At 48.3% G+C, this 20178-nt stretch overlaps 1 protein-coding gene across 3 annotated transcripts in view; it reads right to left on the bottom strand.

Moving 5' to 3' along the window:
* Positions 1-20178, bottom strand: part of LOC115461211 (nucleophosmin-like) — a 247819-nt gene that overhangs the window by 165356 nt on the left and 62285 nt on the right. For all 3 annotated transcript variants that reach the window (XM_030190881.1, XM_030190882.1, XM_030190883.1), the window contains exon 6: positions 10454-10506. In XM_030190881.1, coding sequence (XP_030046741.1) covers positions 10454-10506 — 53 coding nt within the window. The remainder of the gene's footprint in view (positions 1-10453; positions 10507-20178) is intronic.

The raw sequence follows: 20178 nt of genomic DNA, 5'->3' as shown, positions 1-20178 counted from the left end.
TTTAAGGTACGGGGAGAGTATCACTAGACCAGGGCAATTCTTGTTTTGTTTTTTTTTTTTTTTGGGGGGGGGGGCGGGGAAGCAGGTTCCACTGGACCACCAGGGAGGTGTTTAAGGTCTGGGGGTAGGGAGGTGTTTAGATCTGGGGATAGGGGGGGTTTCGGGTCAAGTGCAAGCAGGGTGCTCCCCATTAACAGCCGGTCAAGACCTGCCATAAACTTTTGCACGATAGGCGCTCAGGTCTGTGCATTGTTTGGAATGCTCATTTTAATACTAATGAGCTCCTTGCAATGCATATGCATAGGCTTTTCAGTAGCTGATAATGGCACACATTAGAGCCACAGAAAACCCCTTTGTGCGTTACTCATTAAATAACATTTGCTTTAGAGTGGCTACACCCAATCTAAAGCAAATGTTCACAGCACAGTAAGCTTTGTGCATCGGGCCCCTCAGTCCCTAACCTCCGATGACAGCAAAATTTCCACCCCCCAAAACCCAACCATAAAATTCCCAAAAGTCAGGATGTTGCGCTCCACCCACCACTAAAAATTGTTCTCTTTTGCCAATTCAAAACCTACCCATTCCACCATCACCTTAAGAACTTGTTCAACCTAGTCAAAGCAGTATCCTTATCTCGCCACAGAGAAACAAAAAGTAGATCTAGCTGAAAGGTTCTCTTGTGTTCACATGGATCCCATATTCCCAATTAAATATTTGATCTGATAATTATTTTCTTTCAACCCAAGCACCTTATCCATAAAGACTTAGCTGTATACATCCATCTTCCAAGGGCAATCCCCAATCTTCCCCCTACACTCTGTTATACTAGTCTACTCACCACTCCAAACAAATTTTTTAGACTCGTGTATTGGAGAATTAAAATTTCTTTGCCTGACTTCTGCATCTATTAACTGCCTCCTCCAATTAATGTTAATAAGGGAGGCTCTCTCAACTTCTAAATATCTGTACACACCTCTACTATGTTATGTTACGTCTTCAAATTCCTAAGCTTTATAGAAATACCATGGTTCTTATTTATCCACCCCCTTCAGTTGCCTCTTTACAAAGTGCAGTCTCATCCATCAAGACTTCCACTTTCTTTTCCCAATCACCCACCAAACTAGAAATATCTCGCTTCCCACTCCACCTCACTCCCAATGATCACAAAATACCTGAGCAGTCACTTTCTTCCATTTTTTCATCTCAACTGCCCCCTGATCTCCCTCTCCCCTTTTACACCCCTAGAGAAAAAGAAACTAAAATCCCAATGTGATCTGACCAAGAAAAGGACTTAACCCTCCGAAAAACCAAGCCAAGCACACAACGCACTTTCAAAACCACAAACCAAATCATAAAATATGTCCCCCCCCCCCCCCCCCCCCACCACCATTGTGAGTAGAAACACCAACTGGCACAAACCACAACCCTGTAACGTATAGGGTTACCAATACGTCAGGACTGTCCTGGACATGTCCTCCTTTTCAAATGTCAGCGGATATACAGTACATCTATGACTATGAGTAAATCTGCATCCACGCAGAAAAAAGATCTGGAACGCTTGGTAGGATGACCGAGGAGCAGGGCGGTGAGCCGCCATGTGTCACCAGCACATTTACCTCAGTCCGATTCAGACTCAGTGTTATCTCTGGCAGAAACGAGACTGCCGCCTTCAAAGAAGGGAATTTCTAGTGAACGCGAAAATTCTTGACCAGAAATCAGGGAGAAATTAAAACATCCAAAGAGGAAATCCTGTACAGTTTGGCGGCACTAAGCTCTGACCTCCATGAGCTGGGGGGAAGGGTAGAGGAAGTAGAACTGAAGCTAGAAGAGCAAGCAGAAACGCTCCTTACTCATACCTCCATTTCAGGCATTGACCACCCTCTCCGTGAAAAAGAATTTCCTGACATTACTCCTAAGTCTACCACCCCACAACCTCAGCTCATGTCCTCTAGTTTTACTTTTTCACCTACGCTGGAGAAGGTTTATTTCTATATTAATACCTTTCAAGTATTTGAACACCAGTATCATATCTCCCCTGTCCCTTCTTTCCTTTAAGCTATACATATTCAGGTCTTCCAGTCTCTTCTCATACATCTTATGGTACAAGCCCCATATCATTTTTATCGCCTTCCTCTGGACCACTTCTAGTCTTTTTTACATCCTTAGCAACATACGGCCTCCAAAACTGAACACAATATTTCAGGTGGGCCTCACCAGTAACCTGTACAGGGTCATCAACACCTCCTTTCTTCTACTAGTTACTCCTCTCTATATGCAGCCTAGCATCCTTCTGGCTTCAGCCACCACCTTGTCACACTAAGATCCTCAGACACCATAACCCCAAGATCCCTCTCCCTGTACTACTACTACTATTTAGCATTTCTATAGCGCTACAAGGCATACGCTGCATATCAACCTCTCACTTCCTAGGACATACGCCTCCCTTGGATTTCTACACCCCAAAAGCATCACTGCACTTTTTTCCATTAAATTTTAATTGGCAGACTATAACTTTTGCAGATCCCTTTTCATGTTTTTTACTCCCTCCGGGGTGTCCACTCTATTACAAATCTTGGTATCATCCGCAAAAAGGCAAACTTTACCTTTTCACCCTTCGGCAATGTCACTCACAAATATACTGAATAGAACTGGCCCAAGTGCCGATCCTTGCGGCATTCCGTAACTCGCCTTTCCTTCCTTCGAGTGAATTCCATTGACCACCACCCTCTGGTGTCTATCCGTCAACCAGTTCCTAATCCAGTTCACCAATTTGGGTCCTATCTTCAGCCTGCCAAGTTTAAGAGATTCTTGTGAGGAACTGTATCAAAGGCTTTGCTGAAATCCAAGTGCATTACATCTAGCACACATCCTTGATCCAATTCTCTGGTCGTCCAAAGAGTTCAATCTACCAAATTTGTTTAGCACGACTTACCTTTGGTAAAACCACGTTGCCTCCAATCTTGTAACCCATTGGATTCCAAGAAATTCACTATCCTTTCCTTCAGCAGCGCTTCCATTTCTTTTCCAATAACCAAAGTGAGGCTTACTGGCCTGTAGTTTCCCACGTCTTCTCTGTCACCAATTTTGTGAAGAGGGACCACATCTGCTCTTCTCCAATCCAGTGGAAACTCTCCCATCACCAAGGATTTGTTAAACAAATCAAGAGGACCCTCCAGAACCTCTCTAAGCTCCCTCAATATCCTGGGATGGATCCCGTCCAGTCCCATGGCTTTGTCCACCTTTAATTTTTCTAGTTGTTCGGAAACACATTCTTCCATGAACTGTGCGATATCCAATTCATTCTCATATGTAGCTTTACCAGACGATCGTGGTGCTTCTCCAGGAATTTCTTCCATGAATACAGAAGTAATTTTTTTTAGCACATTTGATTTTCCTCATCACTCTCCCCATAGCTGTCCACAGCATATTTCAGTCTCACAATTCCATTTTTAGCCGTCCTCCTTTCACTAATATACCTGAAAAATTTCTTCTCTCCCTTCCTTACGTTTCTAGCCATTTGTTCATCTGCCTCTGCTTTCGCCAGACGTCTCTCTCTTGACTTTTCAGTTTCATCCTATATTCTTTTCTGTGTTCCTCTTGAGTTTTTCTGTATTTCATGACCACCACATCTTTTGCTTTCATTTTCTCAGCCACTTCTTGGAGAACCACATTGGTTTCCTTTTTTTCTTGTTTTTATTTACTCTCCTCATGTAAAGGTCAGTAGCCATTTTAATAACTTCTTTCAGCCTGGATCACTGTCTTTCCACTTCTTGTATGTTTTCCCATCCTATCAGATTTTTTTCTTCAGGTATGTCCCCATTTTACTAAAAGTCAGCATGTTTGAAATCTAAGACTTTGAGTGACTACCCTCCACTCTAGCTATCAAACCAGTCTGAAGCGAATGCTACATACCTGTAGAAGGTATTCTCCGAGGACAGCAGGCTGATTGTTCTCACTGATGGGTGACGTCCACGGCAGCCCCTCCAATCGGATACTTCACTAGCAAAGGCCTTTGCTAGTCCTCGCGCGCTCATGCGCGGCCGTCTTCCCGCCCGAACCGGCTCGTGTTCGTCAGTCCCATAAGTAGCAAACAAAGCAAGGGAAGACACAACTCCAAAGGGGAGGCGGGCGGGTTTGTGAGAACAATCAGCCTGCTGTCCTCGGAGAATACCTTCTACAGGTATGTAGCATTCGCTTTCTCCGAGGACAAGCAGGCTGCTTGTTCTCACTGATGGGGTATCCCTAGCCCCCAGGCTCACTCAAAACAACAACCATGGTCAATTAGGCCTCGCAACGGCGAGGACATAACTGAGATTGACCTAAAAAATTTACCAACTAACTGAGAGTGCAGCCTGGAACAGAACAAACAGGGCCCTCGGGGGGGTGGAGTTGGATCCTAAAGCCCGAACAGGTTCTGAAGCACTGACTGCCCGAACCGACTGTCGCGTCGGGTATCCTGCTGCAGGCAGTAATGAGATGTGAATGTGTGGACAGATGACCACGTCTCAGCTTTGCAAATTTCTTCAATAGAGGCTGACTTCAAGTGGGCTACCGACGCTGCCATGGCTCTAACATTATGAGCCGTGACATGACCCTCAAGAGCCAGCCCAGCCTGGGCGTAAGTGAAGGAAATGCAATCTGCTAGCCAATTGGATATGGTGCGTTTCCCCACAGCCACTCCCCTCCTATTGGGATCAAAAGAAACAAACAATTGGGCGGACTGTCTGTTGGGCTGTGTCCGCTCCAGGTAGAAGGCCAATGCTCTCTTGCAGTCCAATGTGTGCAGCTGACGTTCAGCAGGGCAGGAATGAGGACGGGGAAAGAATGTTGGCAAGACAATTGACTGGTTCAGATGGAACTCCGACACAACCTTTGGCAAGAACTTAGGGTGAGTGCGGAGGACTACTCTGTTATGATGAAATTTGGTGTAAGGGGCCTGGGCTACCAGGGCCTGAAGCTCACTGACTCTACGAGCTGAAGTAACAGCCACCAAGAAAATAACCTTCCAGGTTAAGTACTTCAGATGGCAGGAATTCAGTGGCTCAAAAGGAGGTTTCATCAGCTGGGTGAGAACGACATTGAGATCCCATGACACTGTAGGAGGCTTGACAGGGGGCTTTGACAAAAGCAAACCTCTCATGAAGCGAACAACTAAAGGCTGTCCTGAGATCGGCTTACCTTCCACACGGTAATGGTATGCACTGATTGCACTAAGTTGAACCCTTACAGAGTTGGTCTTGAGACCAGACTCAGACAAGTGCAGAAGGTATTCAAGCAGGGTCTGTGTAGGACAAGAGCGAGGATCTAGGGCCTTGCTGTCACACCAGACGGCAAACCTCCTCCATAGAAAAAAGTAGCTCCTCTTAGTGGAATCTTTCCTGGAAGCAAGCAAGATGCGGGAGACACCCTCTGACAGACCCAAAGAGGCAAAGTCTACGCTCTCAACATCCAGGCCGTGAGAGCCAGGGACCGGAGGTTGGGATGCAGAAGCGCCCCTTCGTCCTGCGTGATGAGGGTCAGAAAACACTCCAATCTACACGGTTCTTCGGAGGACAACTCCAGAAGAAGAGGGAACCAGATCTGACGCGGCCAAAAAGGAGCAATCAGAATCATGGTGCCTCGGTCTTGCTTGAGTTTCAACAAAGTCTTCCCCACCAGAGGTATGGGAGGATAAGCATACAGCAGACCCTCCCCCCAGTGCAGGAGGAAGGCATCCGATGCCAGTCTGCCGTGGGCCTGAAGCCTGGAACAGAACTGAGGGACTTTGTGGTTGGCTCGAGATGCAAAGAGATCTACCAAGGGGGTGCCCCACGCTTGGAAGATCTGGCGCACCACTCGGGAATTGAGCGACCATTCGTGAGGTTGCATAATCCTGCTCAACCTGTCGGCCAGACTGTTGTTTACGCCTGCCAGATATGTGGCTTGGAGCACCATGCAGTGACGGCGAGCCCAGAGCCACATGCTGACGGCTTCCTGACACAGGGGGCGAGATCCGGTGCCCCCCTGCTTGTTGACGTAATACATGGCAACCTGGTTGTCTGTCTGAATTTGGATAATTTGGTGGGACAGCCGATCTCTGAAAGCCTTCAGAGCGTTCCAGATCGCTCGTAACTCCAGAAGATTGATCTGCAGATCGCGTTCCTGGAGGGACCAGCTTCCTTGGGTGTGAAGCCCATCGACATGAGCTCCCCATCCCAGGAGAGACGCATCCGTGGTCAGCAGGAAAGGACGTCCCAGAGTCAGATTGGACCAAATCGTCCACTAATACAGGGATTCGAGAAAACTCGTGGACAGATGGATCACGTCTTCTAGATCCCCAGCAGCCTTAAACCACTGGGAAGCTAGGGTCCATTGAGCAGATCGCATGTGAAGGCGGGCCATGGGAGTCACATGAACTGTGGAGGCCATGTGGCCCAGCAACCTCAACATCTGCCGAGCTGTGATCTGCTGGGACGCTCGCACCCGCGAGACGAGGGACAACAAGTTGTTGGCTCTCGTCTCTGGGAGATAGGCGCGAGCCGTCCGAGAATCCAGCAGAGCTCCTATGAATTCGAGTTTCTGCACTGGAAGAAGATGGGACTTTGGATAATTTATCACAAACCCCAGTAGCTCCAGGAGGCGAATAGTCATCTGCATGGACTGCAGGGCTCCTGCCTCGGATGTGTTCTTCACCAGCCAATCGTCGAGATATGGGAACACGTGTACCCCCAGTCTGCGAAGTGCCGCTGCTACTACAGCCAAGCACTTCGTGAACACTCTGGGCGCAGAGGCGAGCCCAAAGGGTAGCACACAGTACTGGAAGTGACGTGTGCCCAGCTGAAATCGCAGATACTGTCTGTGAGCTGGCAGTATCGGGATGTGCGTATAGGCGTCCTTCAAGTCCAGAGAGCATAGCCAATCGTTTTGCTGAATCATGGGTAGAAGGGTGCCCAGGGAAAGCATCCTGAACTTTTCTTTTTGGAGAACCCACTGATCGGAGGTTATGAGAGGCCACCTTTGGTGAAAAGCTTTTAACCTCCCCCCGACTGGTAGGTCGCCCGGCACTGATACTTGGATGTCGGCTATGCTCTGCTGGAGCCAGTCAAAAGCTCGTCCCTTGCTTTTGCTGGGGAGCCGATGGGCCTTGCTGAGGCGCACGCTGCTGACGAGAGCGAGCGCGCTGGGGCTTAGCCTGGGCCGCAGGCTGTCGAGAAGGAGGATTGTACCTACGCTTGCCAGAAGAGTAGGGAACAGTCTTCCTTCCCCCCAAAAATCTTCTACCTGTAGAGGTAGATGCTGAAGGCTGCCGGCGGGAGAACTTGTCGAATGCGGTGTCCCGCTGGTGGAGCTGCTCTACCACCTGTTCGACTTTCTCTCCAAAAATATTATCCGCACGGCAAGGCGAGTCCGCAATCCGCTGCTGAATTCTATTCTCCAGGTCGGAGGCACGCAGCCATGAGAGTCTGCGCATCACCACACCTTGAGCAGCGGCCCTGGACGCAACATCAAAGGTGTCATACACCCCTCTGGCCAGGAATTTTCTGCACGCCTTCAGCTGCCTGACCACCTCCTGAAAAGGCTTGGCTTGCTCAGGGGGGAGCGCATCCACCAAGCCCGCCAACTGCCGCACATTGTTCCGCATGTGTATGCTCGTGTTTGGAACGAAGCATGTCACCGGAGCTTCCCGGCACCGACGAGGAGGACGTAGAATCCAGCCGTCGCTTCCTCGGGGCCGAGGCCGAAGGAGGTCGGTCTCGGGGGGGCTGTACCGCAGGAGCCCTCAGGGTAGGGGGAGACCCACCCGAAGGCTCACCACCACCAGCAGGGGAATGGACAGCCCTCACCTGCACTCCAGACGAAGCACCACCGTCCGACGACATCAGCAGACGAGGTCCCGGTACCACCGACGTCGACGCAGCTGTCCGATGTCTCAGCGCCGATGCAGAGGGCCGATGCCTCGATGCACTCGATGCACTGGCGGCCGAGGATGAAGGTCTGGACGCTGAAGACGTCAATGCACTCGATACCCCCGGTGCCGATGTCGACGAAGAGCCCGAGATCAAAACGTTCCACTGGGCCAATCTCGCTACCTGAGTCCGCTTTTGCAAAAGGGAACACAGACTACAGGCCTGCGGGCGGTGCCCAGCCCCCAAGCACTGAAGACACGACGCGTGCCTGTCAGTGAGCGAGATGACCCGGGCGCACTGGGTGCACTTCTTGAAGCCGCTGGGAGACTTCGATGTCATGGGCGGAAAAATCACGCCGGCGAGAGCAAAAGTCGAAATGGCGGAAAAGGCACCACAAAAAACAAGGGGAAGAAAACTTCGACCCGAGGCCTAAAAGCGGCCTACCCCGACAACGAAAGAAAACTTACCGGGGCGAAAAAGCTGGAAATATCGGGGGAAAAGAGACCGAAGAGTCCCTTTCCACACACAGAATGTTTTTTTTTTTTTTTTTAAACACGAAGAGAACGCGCGAGGTCGACTTTGCGGGGCACAACACGGCGAAAACACGACCGTACCGAGCGCGGACAAAAGAAGACTGACGAACACGAGCCGGTTCGGGCGGGAAGACGGCCGCGCATGCGCGGTGCGCATGAGCGCGAGAGGACTAGCAAAGGCCTTTGCTAGTGAAGTTTCCGATTGGAGGGGCTGCCGTGGACGTCACCCATCAGTGAGAACAAGCAGCCTGCTTGTCCTCGGAGAATAATCACTACTGCCCAGGTAGGCACCTAGTCAGACATTAGACACTTTCCTCATTTGTGAGCACCGTCTCTCCTTCCCTTGTGAGTTCCATAACAATCTGTCTGAGCAGAGCACAGCCATACACGATCTCCCTACTACTTTCCGACTCAGTAGATGGAACTTTCCAGTCCGCATCCAGTAGGTTGAAATCTCGCAGTAACAGCATTTCCCCTTTCTTTCCCAACTTTTGGATATCTGCAACCAGACCTTTATCAAGCTGCTCCGACTGTGTCTGAGGTCTGTAGACAACACACGTGTGGATAGAGGTTCCATTGTCTCTTTTTAAGGTGATCCATATTGCTTCTACCTTTCCCCAGGCCCCCTGCATTTCAGTCGCTTTGATATTATTTCTCACATATAGAGCTACTTTTTGACCATCCCTATCCTTCTTAAACAGAATAGAAGCTGGTATGCGTCCCATTCATTGAACCATGGCTCTGTGATAGCAACATCATCTAAATCTGCCTCTACCTTCAGTGCTTACAGATCAATAATTTAGTTGCTTAGATTACAAGCATTTGTGGTCATTGCTTTCCAGCTACATTTCAGTGGCGTTCTCATCTTCTGTATAGTATTTATTTTGTTTGTAGTCTCACCTACTATGGTATTGCTAAGAAGTGAATTGCTAAGATAGTAGTAAAGAAAGCAAGGAAAACAACAGTCACAGCTTGTCTTTTGCTGGGTGTGACTACCTGAATTCACCTGCTTCCATCTGCCACCCCCAGTTTCTAGCTTAAATGCCTAGACACACTGCCTGAATCTCTCACCAAGGATTATTTCCCTACCACAGTGAGAACAATCGCTGCACATGGATGGGATGGGATGCGAGGGGAGAATCGCTGCACATGGATGGGATTGGAGGTGAGGGGAGAATCGCAGAACACGGATGGGAAGGGAGAGCAGGGCAGAGGAGAATCGCTGAACATGGAGGGGAGGCCAAAATCACGGGACACAGAGGATAGGGGAGGCCAGATTCACGGGACACAGAGGGTAGGGGAGGCCAGAATCGCTGGACACGGAGAGGAGGGCAGAGGATAATCGCTGGACATAGGTGAGATGGGAGGGGAGGGAAGAATCACTGGACATAGAGGGTAGGGCAAGGGAGAGAGGAGAAGGAGAGGGACACTCCAACATACTGTACATCACAAGCAATGGGAGGGCAGGGCAGAGGCAAATAGCTGGATTATACTACTACTTATCATTTCTGTAGCACTACTAGATGTACGCAGTGCTGTACACTTGAACATGAAGAGACAGTCCCTGCTCGACAGAGCTTACAATCTAATTAGGACAAACAGGACAAAGGGATAAGGGAATTACTAAAGGGATAACGGAATTACTAAGATGGGGATGATAAAATAAGGGTACTGAACAAGTGAGTAAGGTTTAGAAGTTAAAAGCAGCATGAAAAAGGTGGCCTTTTAGCCTAGATTTGAAGACGGCCAGAGATGGAGCTTGACGGACCAGCTCAGGAAGTGCATTTGGATGGATAGGAGGTGAGGGGAGAATCGCGGGACACAGAGGGCAGGGCAGAGGAGAATCGCTGGACATGGAGGGGAGGCCAGAATCGCGGGACACGGAGGGGAAGGGAGGGGAGAGAGGAGAAATCGCTTAGAGGAGAGCCTTCCTAGGGCCCATTTCATTTTTCACAAAACAGGCTTTGTTGCTTGTTGGAAATAATAATCTGAATCATAGTTACCAGGGTTAAATTAAAATCACAAAACACTTACTTTTTCTCTTCTTCTGATTCATCCTCACTGTCATCCTCAAACTTTAACTTTTTCTGTAGAAAGAGAGAGGCCAGCTTCATGTCAATCCAAGTGATGAGGCAACACCATTAACACTACATACAATAAAATGCACAGACTGAGCAATACTGTATTTAGCACATATAGTTAATAAGCATAATAGTGATTGCAGGTACCATAAAGGGAAGTTACTCACCTGTAGCAGATGTTCTCCAAGGACAGCAGGCCAAGTATTCTCATAGTTGGGTGACATCATCTGACGGAGCCCGGTGGGGATGCTAACTCATGTGCTGGTGCCTTCCTACCCAACGAACAAGCATGAGTCCCTCAGTCATGTAATATAGCTAAAGAATTCAACTCCAAGAGGAGGTGGGAGGGTTTGTGAGAATACCTGGCCTACTGTCCTCAGAGAACACCTGCTGCAAGTGAGCACATTCTCAAGCAGGCTAGTTGTATTCTCACAGTTGGGAATCCCTAGCTACCAGAATCCTGAAAACAACAATGCTAGGACAATAGGGACTATTGAGGAAACTACACTTCTCCTTTCTTCCTCAAAATGTACCACCTGTTCCTCTGATCCCATTCCCACCCACCTTCTTAATGCCATCTCTCCTGCTCTTATTCCTTTTATCTGTCACATTCTCAACCTCTCACTTTCCACTGCGACTGTCCCTGCTGCCTTTAAACATGCTGTGGTCACACCTCTCCTTAAGAAGCCTTCACTCGACCCTACTTGTCCTTCTAATTACCGACCCATCTCCCTCCTTCCCTTTCTCTCCAAATTACTTGAGCGTGCTGTTCACCGCCGCTGCCTTGATTTTCTCTCCTCACATGCTATTCTTGACCCACTACAATCTGGTTTTCGCCCTCTCCACTCAACCGAAACTGCGCTTACTAAAGTCTCCAATGACCTATTACTGGCTAAATCCAGAGGTCAATATTCCATCCTCATTCTTCTTGATCTTTCCGCTGCTTTTGACACTGTCGATCACAGCATACTTCTCGATACCCTGTCCTCACTTGGATTCCAGGGCTCTGTCCTTTCCTGGTTCTCTTCCTACCTCTCCCTCCGCACCTTTAGTGTTCACTCTGGTGGATCCTCTTCTACTTCTATCCCTCTGCCTGTCGGCGTACCTCAGGGTTCTGTTCTTGGTCCCCTCCTCTTTTCTATCTACACTTCTTCCCTTGGTTCATTAATCTCATCCCATGGCTTTTCCTACCATCTCTATGCTGATGACTCCCAAATCTACCTTTCTACCCCTGATATCTCACCTTGCATCCAAACCAAAGTTTCAGCTTGCTTGTCTGACATTGCTGTCTGGATGTCTCAACGCCACCTGAAATTAAATATGACCAAACCGAGCTCCTCATTTTCCCCCCAAACCCACCTTCCCGCTCCCCCCGTTTTCTATTTCTGTTGATGGCTCTCTCATTCTCCCTGTCTCCTCAGCTCGAAACCTTGGGGTCATCTTTGACTCTTCTCTCTCCTTCTCTGCTCATATCCAGCAGATTGCCAAGACCTGTCGTTTCTTTCTTTACAACATCCGTAAAATCCGCCCCTTTCTTTCCGAGCACTCTACCAAAACCCTCATCCACACCCTTGTCACCCCTCGTTTAGACTACTGCAATCTGCTTCTTGCTGGCCTCCCACTTAGTCACCTCTCCCCTCTCCAGTCGGTTCAAAACTCTGCTGCCCGTCTCGTCTTCCGCCAGGGTCGCTTTACTCATACTACCCCTCTCCTCAAGACCCTTCACTGGCTCCCTATCCGTTTTCACATCCTGTTCAAACTTCTTCTACTAACCTATAAATGTACTCACTCTGCTACTCCCCAATATCTCTCCACACTCGTCCTTCCCTACACCCCTTCCCGTGCACTCTGCTCCATGGATAAATCCTTATCTGTTCCCTTCTCCACTACTGCCAACTCCAGACTTCGCGCCTTCTGTCTCGCTGCACCCTACGCCTGGAATAAACTTCCTGAGCCCCTACGTCTTGCCCCATCCTTGGCCACCTTTAAATCTAGACTGAAAGCCCACCTCTTTAACATTGCTTTTGACTCGTAACCACTTGTAACCACTCGCCTCCACCTACCCTCCTCTCTTCCTTCCCGTTCACATTAATTGATTTGATTTGCTTACTTTATTTATTTTTTTGTCTATTAGATTGTAAGCTCTTTGAGCAGGGACTGTCTTTCTTCTATGTTTGTGCAGCGCTGCGTACACCTTGTAGCGCTATAGAAATGCTAAATAGTAGTAGTAGTAGTAGTAGCACTTACAATCTAAACTATGCAGTACACTTTCTCCAGAATGGGCATGTGTTTCAAGAAAAATGTTGGTAGAACGATTGACTGAAGATGGAACTCAGACATTACCTTAGTTAGAAGCTTAGGATGTGAATGGAGAGCTACTCTATTGTGGTGAAACTTAGTGTAAGGTGAAACCGCTAGTAGGACCTTAGGCTCACTGACCCTGCAGAGCTAAAGTGACCGCCACCAAAAACACAACTTTCCAGGTCAAATACTTCAGATGACATGAATCAAGTGGCTCAAAAGGAGTTTTCATCACTGTATCATCTAGTGGAATGGTAGACCGAGGGGGGGGGGGGTTGTGGCAGAGAAGGAACACCATGGGGGAGGGAAGAAAGGCATTCCAGATACCATGGGAGAGGGGGGAAGGGGAGGAATGCCGGACAGCATGGGAAAAGCTTGACCAGCAAATGGATGTAAAGAAAGAACAGATCGTTGCAGTGACATCACCAACGTAACAGCAAACACAGCCTGGAGCTAATATGTATAGCCATAACCAAGCCTAAGTAGCGGTACAGACCCAAACAGGAAAGTCCTCCAAAAACTCACAAAGCAAAGTAATCTAATCTATCAGAGTAGACATTGTCTTCATCTCCATAAAGGACACAGAATAGGACTGCAATACTCAGTCCACAAAAGAAACTTACCAGAAGATAAAAATGCGAGCATATACAATCAATGAAATAGGGGTCAAACAAAAGAAAAGGGAACGAGGAGGAATGAATTAGGGAAGAAATAAAAAAAAGAAAGAGGGGAAAGGGAAAAAGGGGGAAGGAAGAGGAGAGGAGGGAAAAGTAAAAAGGTTGATAAAAAGCGAAAGAAAGAACAAGGAGGAGAGGAAAGGAAAAAAGGGAGGGGGACAGAGTGGGGAAAACAAGAAAAGGATGCGACAGGGAGAAAATACACAGAAAAAGCATGGAAAGCCCATATCAAAAGAATGTGTATCAAACACAAGCAGGTCAAGTTAACAGCTCTGGGTCACAGCTGCTAGTTCTGGTATTTCCATGTATTTGTAGACTCCTGGTGCAGGCCATTACGGCAGTCACCGAAACACAGTCTATCGAATCAGATTGAAGAACTGTCGATAAAAGATCTCCTGCCTTTCTCATCCACGTCGCTGTTTTTTTGTTTGCTTGCTTTGTGCAAGTGTGGGCTCTTGTTTGCGATTCACTGTGGGAGTCAGGCCAGACCTACAAATCTCATCTAGAGAAAACACACCTGTTTCAACCCACGAAGCCAACTGCAGCCTCATGGAATGCGCCCTCAAGGCCTCCAGAGGGACGTGACCCTGCAAAATATATGCAGAAACAATCACCTCCTTGATCCACTGGGAGATTGTCTCTTTAGACGCCATGTCTCCCGATTGGGATGAGTAGGACAAAGAGATGATCCGAGGTTCCAGGGCGCACAAGGCGCAGAGAACAAGAGAGGTTCCAGGGCAGACAAGGCCACCAAAGCAGTGGACGGAACTGCAGGACTCCTCTCAAGAAATGCACCACATCAGGGCACGAGACTAGAGAAGAGCCCAACAGCCGCCCCAGGAAGCAGGCCAAAGCAGCCACCTGCACTCAAAGAGAATTTTAGGCCAAACCCTTGTGCAACCTTTCCTGCATGAAAGCTAACAGCTGAGCTTTCCTGCATAAAAGTTAACAAATGGAAGCCTGCAATGGCAACCAAGCGTGGGCCACACACCATGCACCAAAGGTCTTCCACACCCAAGCATACGCGGTGGAAATGGATCGCTTACGAGCGTGCAGAAAGGTCATTATCACCGCATCTGCATAACCCTTCTTCCTCGAGTGCAACCTCTCAAGAGTCAGGCCAAAGCAGGAGGGATCCTCCATTTGGATGGGAGACTGGTGGAGGAATGGAAGTAGAAACAGAGGCGCCACTAGCAGACAAACCGGGTCCGAGTACCAAGGGCATTGTGGCCAATCTGGAGCAACCAGAATGACCCGGCCCCTGTGGCATGTGATCTTGAAAATTAACAGAACGCTCAGATATCAAGAAGGAAAAATACAAAGAAGAAGGAGAGTGTCCAGTCCTGCGGAGTCGGCCTATCTCCGACAACTGAAGAACCTGGGCACTTTGGAGTTCAGACAGATCGCCATGAGATCCACATCCAGTGTTCCCCAAAGGAGGTAAATCTTGTGAAAACACCATTGTTGACAGTTCCCACTCCGTCGGGTCCAGGAGATGATGACTGAGAAAGTCTGCCTGCAAGTTGCAATGATCCTCAACACGAGGTGCAGACACACTGAGAACATGGTCCTCGGCCCACTCCATGAGATGGAATGCCTCAGCCGCCAGGGCCCAACTCTGAGTACCGCCCTGACGATTGATCTATGCCACCGCTGTCATGTGGTCCAACAGCACCCAAACCAGCTTGTTGAACAAGTCCTGGAAGGCTCACAAGGCATTCATCACCACATGAAGCTCTAGGAGGTTGATCGGCCACGCTGCTTCCTGCATTGTCCACTGCCCCCGACCATGTCGGTGAAGACAATGGGCTCCCCAGCCCAAAAGGCTAGCATCCGTGACCACCGCCACCCACTGCAGAGGTGCCAAAGGCATTCCCTTCCACAGGGAGGAGTTGCAGAGCCACCAGCTCATGCTCTGCTGCGCCTTGGGCAACCACAGAAGGCACCGCTGATATTCATGAGAGATAGGCGACCACCTGCCCAGAAGCGAGAGCTGCAGAGGTCGCATGTGCGCCGTCCATTGCATCACTTCCAGGGTGGGTGCTATAGAGCCCAACACCTGAACACAGTCCCAAGATCTAGGGGACGGCAACCCCAGCAGACTGCACACCTGAGCCTGAAGCTTGATCCTTCTGTCCTTGGGCAAGAAAACTCGACTGAGCCATGTCGAACCGGACACAGAATCTGAGACGGAATGAGGTGGCTCTTCTGAAGGTTGAACACCCAGCCCAAGGACTCTTGAGACGAGATGACCCAAAAAGTGGCCTTGTGATTCTCCTCCGCCAAGTCCGCATAGATCAGCCAGCCGAGATAGGGTGCACCCCAATTCCCTACTTTCTGAGAAAAGCCGCCACCACAACCATGACCTTGGAAAAAATGCGAGGGGACAGTAGCGAGCCCAAAGGGCAAAGCCTGAAATAGGAAATGCCATCCCAAAATGGCAAAATGGGGAGAAATAAAATCGCTGATGAGGACAAACAGGAATGTGCAAATAAGGTCCAGGGCTGTGAGAAACTCCCACGGCTGCACAGCTGCCAACACTGACCGCAGAGTCTCCATGCAAAAGTACTGACCAAGAGACACTGGTTCACATTCCACAAGTCTAGAATTGGGTGGAATGAGCCCCCTTTGTGAGGCACCACAAAATAAACCAAGTAACGTCCAGCGCAAATCTCTGATGGGGGCATGGGCACCACCGCCCCAGATCCAGGAGAGACTGCAGTGTGGCCTCGACCACTGCTCACTTGGAAGCAGTGGTGCACCTGGACAACAGGGAATACCTCGCCTGCGGACGAGGAGAATTCAATCCTGTAACCTTCTCTGACAATGTCTAAGACCCACTGGTCTGAAGTAATGGTGGTCCACTCCTCATAAAACAGAGTTAGCCAACCCCCGATCCCCGAGTAGATCGGCGCCCCATCACTGGAGTGTATGCGGGCCTGACCCCTGTTGCGCAACAGCGTCCAAGGGTCGCTTATCACTCCGAAAGGAAGAGCGCTGCTGAAATAGAGGACACTGAAAAGCCCCTGAAGCTCGATATGGTCAGTAATGATGAGCCTCACAGAGACAAGGTCTGACAACCCCCCGCGAGGAAGGCTTGGGCCTATCTTCGGGAAGCCTCAGACTTAGAATTGCCTAATTCTCTAGGTCCTCTCCAAAAAGAAGTCTGCCCTGAAAGGGAAATCGCTTAAGTCTCTGTTTAGACGCCAAATCTGCTGCCCAATGGTGAAGACACAACAAGCTTGGCCAAAGCTCGCACCAGGTCATAAAGGAAGTCTGCCAAATAAAAGAGTCCCGAATCCATGAAAGTCAAGGAACTTCCAAAGACCAGAGCCAACCCCTGCTCCTGCTCCAAAGCCTGTGGCAATCAGCCACGACACACCCTGGCGGTGTAGGAACTACAGATAGAGGACTGAAGGGCTAGCACAGACACCTCAAAGATGTGCATAAGAGAAGCCTCCAGGCGCCGGTCCTGCATGTCTTTCAAAGTCACTCCATCAACTGGGAGTATGGTCTTCTTAGTAACCACCATGCCTAAGGCGTCCACTTGAAGAAGGATCAACTTCTCCACATGATCCACAGCGACTGGACACAGATGAGACATAGCTTTGGCTACCTTCAAACCTCCTTCACGATTGGACCACTGGGCCAAAATAAGCTCCTGAATAGCATCATGCACTGGAAAAATCTTAGACGGTTTCCTTGTGCTAGCCATTTTGGGATTGACTGTAGCCACAGTTTGCGCCTCAGGATCCTCAATGTTCAAGGCCTCCAAAGCGTGAAAGATGATTGAAGGCAGCTCATCCTGATGAAAAAGGCGAATCACAGAAGGATCATCAGATTCCTCCTGGGGAACCACACCGTCTTTTAACTCATCCACCAGAGATGGGCGCAAGGACTCTCCAGAGCCTGTAGCAACCAAAAGGGGGCCAGAGAGTGGCCCCAACAACCCCACCTCTGAAGCAGCACCAAGATATGGCCTCTTTAAAACCAGATCCTCCTCGGAAGGCTGCAAGACCACCTCTGAATCCGGAGAGAAGGCCCCCAGAGGAGGGGCCACAGGAAAATGTGGCGGGGGCAAAGCATGGTGAAGGAGAACGACAAAATCCAAAGAAAAGAAATCCACTAAGTCAGAAGCATCTGCAGCAAGGCCAGAAGCAGACTCTACAGCTGAGGGAGAACCTCCCAGAGGCACCACATGCAGACTTGATGCAGGTCACAAGGGATCCGCTGCAACCAACAGCTGCGAGGCGAGAATCAGACCACTCTGGGGATAGACCATCGTCGGAGCCTGATGGAACCTTTGCGCACCCAGCCATACACAACCCCCACCATAGACAGGCACACGCCACAATACAAGTACCATTTGACTCTGCCACCATAATCGTGATTTCCCCAGGAAAAAAAAGAAGATACTCACCAGAAGCACAGCACAAGACCCATGCACAGTCAGAAAAGCCTGCCATGAAACTGATCCATTCAGAGCAAAGACAGTGATGTCCGGAGACCGCTAGAATTCACCCACTGTCCTGCCTGCAGTAGTGTTCCTCGTTTTTTTTTTTTGTTTTGTTTAGGTGAAGAAGCCTACAGCCTCAATAACAGCCTATAAAGGAGGAGGACAGTGGCCACAGGGTGAGGCAGGGACCCAGGTAAGCCTCTAAAGCTGTAAGACCAAACACCCCCCAAGGCGCAACTGGCCAAAAAAAGACCAGTAGCTGACCTAAGAGACAAGTCCAGGAGCTGCTGAGATGTCATCTACCACCTGCTGGAGATAGAGATATACTGATTGAAGGAGGAGCTGGCCGTCCGGTGTCAATGCCTTCAGCTTCTCTATCACCACCTGCTGGTAGAGGGACACAACCCACCAGTTCCTGGATTCATCTGCAGTGAAGGCTAAGGAAACTGGTGATGTCACCAGAATTTGTCTGTTCTTCCTCTACCTCCAATCTGCTGGTCGGAGAATATAACCCAGTGGTGTGGACTGGTCTAGCTGGACAATGGTAATTTCTTTAAATTTTCCTAAATTTATATGCTAGGTGATTTTCACAATTATAAACTAGATATACCAAGTGCCACCAGACATGAAATCTTGAGGATTTAAGTCCTGGTCTCCTTGAAGGACACCTGCTACAAGTAACTATTTTCTCCGAAGACTAGCAGAGCTGCTAAATCCTCATAGATGAGACTCCATAGCTACAAGCTGCCTTCAACTCACAAATAAAAGGAAAGAATAAACAAATGGAACAAATAACTGACCTAAGGAATAGAATTGAACTTTTTTTTAAATTATTTATAAAGTTCTATAGCCTTATCACTTCCAATAAGAATGATAATAGAAAGAAAAATACAACCACAAAAATTACTTATTCATCCACAATATGAGGAGTGGGACCAGAAAAAAAGAGAAAAGGAAAAGCAAGGAAAATTAACAACTGCAAGCTGGAGATTTTCCACAAACAGTATCTACAGCTTTTTTTAACTGTACATTAGAGAAGCTACCCCAAGGATATTGAGCCCTTTATTTTAAAAAAAAAAAAAAAAAAAAAAACTTTTACCCTTCAAAATCAAACATTTTCAAGGAAATTTTAATAAGCAGCTTGCACCTAGAACCAGGATTCTTGGTTTGGATACCAAGAAATCTTTTCCTCTGTGTAGCTTTAGATAAAAATCAGGAAAAATATGAATAGCTGCTCTATAGAACTGCCTCCACGTGTCTGAAGTAAAAACAAAAATCCAAGCTATTGATCCATTTCAAATACACAAAGCCACCAGACACTTTGTGTGATTACCTCCAAAGAAAACTCCAAATATCAACCTCATCCAGTAATCTCAGATGATCTCCCAAACAAAGACTAGTATTGAGCATTAATAGGTGGCAAAGCCTCTCCAACCATTCCCAAATCATCCTTCAAAATAAATAAATAAATATTTCCAAACCCTGTCCAATAGGGAGACCAGCAGTATTCTTAGAAAATTCAAAAATCTGGTATTACTTCTCCTTAACTGGATCTTTACATACTCTAACTTAAGACGTAACTTATGGAGAAATTAGATCTTACCTGAAAATTTGCTTTCCTTTAGTCCCTCCGGACCAGGATTGGACTGATGGGTTGTGCACGCCTACCAGCAGGTGGAGACTGAGAAAATTCTAAGACTAGAGAGCCAATGAGAGCCCTGGCCATGTGACCCTAGCCTCGGTATTTGACTAACAAAGAAAGAAAGAAAGAAAGAAAGAAAGAAAGAAAGAAAGAAAGAAAAAGAAAGACCAGCCTTCTGTGCCACATGGAATCATAGCAGCCACAAAGCACTCGGCAATGCGAGTATTAGAGCTCACCAGCAACTCTAACCAGAGAAGTGGTATGGCTCACTTGTATTAGAGCTCACCAGCAACTCTCACCAGAGAAGTGGTATGGCTCACTGAAAATTTTACATATATATACCAGCAACTGAGCACCCCAGCAACTGTCAGTAGAGAAGTGGTATGTGCTACTTAAAGATATAGCAGTTATATATCAGCAACTGAGCCCACCAGCAACTCTCACCAGAGACGTGGAATGGCCCACTTAAAGTTCTATATATATATACTAGCATATGGTCTTTTTTTTTTTGTATTCCGTGAGTTGAAAGGAACGATATCACTGCAAACTTAAGAAAAAAGAAAATGTGAAAAGTTGACTAAACATGGGAGGGGCCTGGTCCG

Source organism: Microcaecilia unicolor, chromosome 2 (genome assembly GCF_901765095.1).
Source record: "Microcaecilia unicolor chromosome 2, aMicUni1.1, whole genome shotgun sequence".
NCBI lineage: Eukaryota > Metazoa > Chordata > Amphibia > Gymnophiona > Siphonopidae > Microcaecilia > Microcaecilia unicolor.
Note: the sequence above shows the minus strand (reverse complement) of the source record. Positions and strands in the feature narration are given on the sequence as shown.